Source organism: Myotis davidii, unplaced genomic scaffold (assembly GCF_000327345.1).
Source record: "Myotis davidii unplaced genomic scaffold, ASM32734v1 scaffold287, whole genome shotgun sequence".
NCBI lineage: Eukaryota > Metazoa > Chordata > Mammalia > Chiroptera > Vespertilionidae > Myotis > Myotis davidii.
Window position 1 is genome coordinate 61534 of NW_006297658.1, and position 1912 is coordinate 63445.

The window sequence follows — 1912 nt, forward strand, 5'->3', positions numbered from 1 at the left end:
CCTCCATCACTGAAGCAAGCAAGCCTCATGTTAGTTTCAAGCTGCCTGGCTGCCGGCCGCCATATTGGCTGGCAGTTAATTTGCATCTTGCCCTGATTAGCCAACGGGAAGGGTAGCGGTCATATGCCAATTACCATGTTTCTCTTTTATTAGATAGGATTATGTACACAACATCAAAACTACCATGTTTAATATACATCACAATAATCTCTTAAAATGTATTGTTTGGGTTTTTTGTAGCATACTATATTTAAAATATAAGACATTAGAAAAAAGATATTGGTACCTCGATAGAAGCAGGAAGGCCCTGTGGTATAATTCTAAATCTGTTTCTTCCCAGACGCAGGTAGGACAAGCTCTTCAAAGGTCTGAACGCTAAAGGATTGAGATTGGTTTCACTGAGATTGTTTCCTTCCAGTTCTAAGGTAACCAATCGACTTAAGCCTATAAAAAATAAAATTATTGTGATATTAGGATAATTGGAAAACCATGCAATTGCTATAAAATTTCAAAAGGTCATGTGAGCCCGGCTGGTGAAGCTCAATGGTTGTGCCTTGGCCCATGAATCAGAGTCAGGGTTTGGTTCCCTGTCAGGGCACGGTTCCCTGCCAGGGCACATGCCCAGGTTGCAGGCTTGATTACCAGTAGCGGGTGTGCGGGAGGCAGCTGATCCATGATTCTCTCTCATTACTGATGTTTCTCTCTCTTCCTCTCCCTTCCTCACTGAATTCAATAAAAATATATTTTTACAATGTCATGTGAAATTTTCAGTTTATTTGGATGGCAAATGTGGCTCAGTTCAGCCAAGATTAAACACTGAATGCATGGTCCAGTGGGGAGGCAGGCTTGTAGAAAAACGATTGCTATGCGCTCTGATCAAAGTGTGTACTATAAGGGCACTGGCTGGTTGCTCGGTAGTTAGAGCTTTGGCCTGCCAACCGAAGGGTCTCCTCAGGCTCAAGGGGATGTACTTCTGTTGCAGGTTTGATCCTTGGCCCCCGTCGGGGCATGTGCTGGAGGCAAACAGTTGATATGTCTCTCTCACATAGATGTTTCTCTCTGTCTCTCCGCACCTCCTCCCTCCCTATCAACTCTCTCTAAAAAACAATGGACAAAATATCCTCGGGTGAAGATTTAAAAGAATAAAAATAAAAAGTATGTACTATAAGGGGTGGGGTGGGGGTGGGGTGGTTTGGGGATGGGCAGGGTGCCCCACAGAGGCAGCAATAGCCAAGCAGGGACTTGGAACAGAGCTGGGCAAAGTAGAAGGTTGTGGATCATTTGAAGCATTTGTAGAGACAGGTAGGTATAAAATGGTAGCATAATTGGGGATGGATGAGGAGTACCGTGAAATGAGGGATTCCTTTTCTGGGACAAGATGGAGCATCTTCGCCTGGCAAACCCTCAGTTGATGAACATGCAGCACTGAATTTCCATCACAGTGTTCACTTGCTGACAGAGAATGCAACCAAGTGGACATTTTGAAAGGGAAATAATAAAAAACGCTCCATGCAATCAAATTGCACTACCAAGAAAGGCCTTTATACAAACAAGTTTTATCAATTACTAATGGCCTGGTGCACAAAATTTGTGCACAGGGGAGGGTGTGTTCCTCAGCCTGGCCTGCACCCTCTCCAATTTGGGACCCCTCAAAGGATGTCCTACTGCCAGTTTACAGGGATCAGGCCTAAACCAGCAGTCGGACATCCCTCTCGCAATCTGGGACTGCTGGCTCTTAACTGCTCACCTGCCTGCCTGCCTGATCGCCCCTAACTGCTCCCCTGCCGGCCTGATCGCCCCCTAACTGCTCCTCTGCCCGCCTGATCGCCCCCTAACTGCTCTCCCCTGCCAGCCTGATGCCCTTAATTGCTCCCCTGCCTGCCTGACCACCCCTAACCACTCTGCCTGCAGG

General features: G+C 46.7%; 1 protein-coding gene across 1 annotated transcript in view; it reads right to left on the reverse strand.

The window, feature by feature from the left end:
- The window catches only part of ECM2 (extracellular matrix protein 2, female organ and adipocyte specific), a 75760-nt gene that overhangs the window by 11771 nt on the left and 62077 nt on the right, over window positions 1-1912 (reverse strand). Inside the window, 1 exon segment of the mRNA XM_015570196.1 lies at window positions 287-444. Within this exon segment, the coding sequence (XP_015425682.1) occupies window positions 287-444 (158 nt within the window).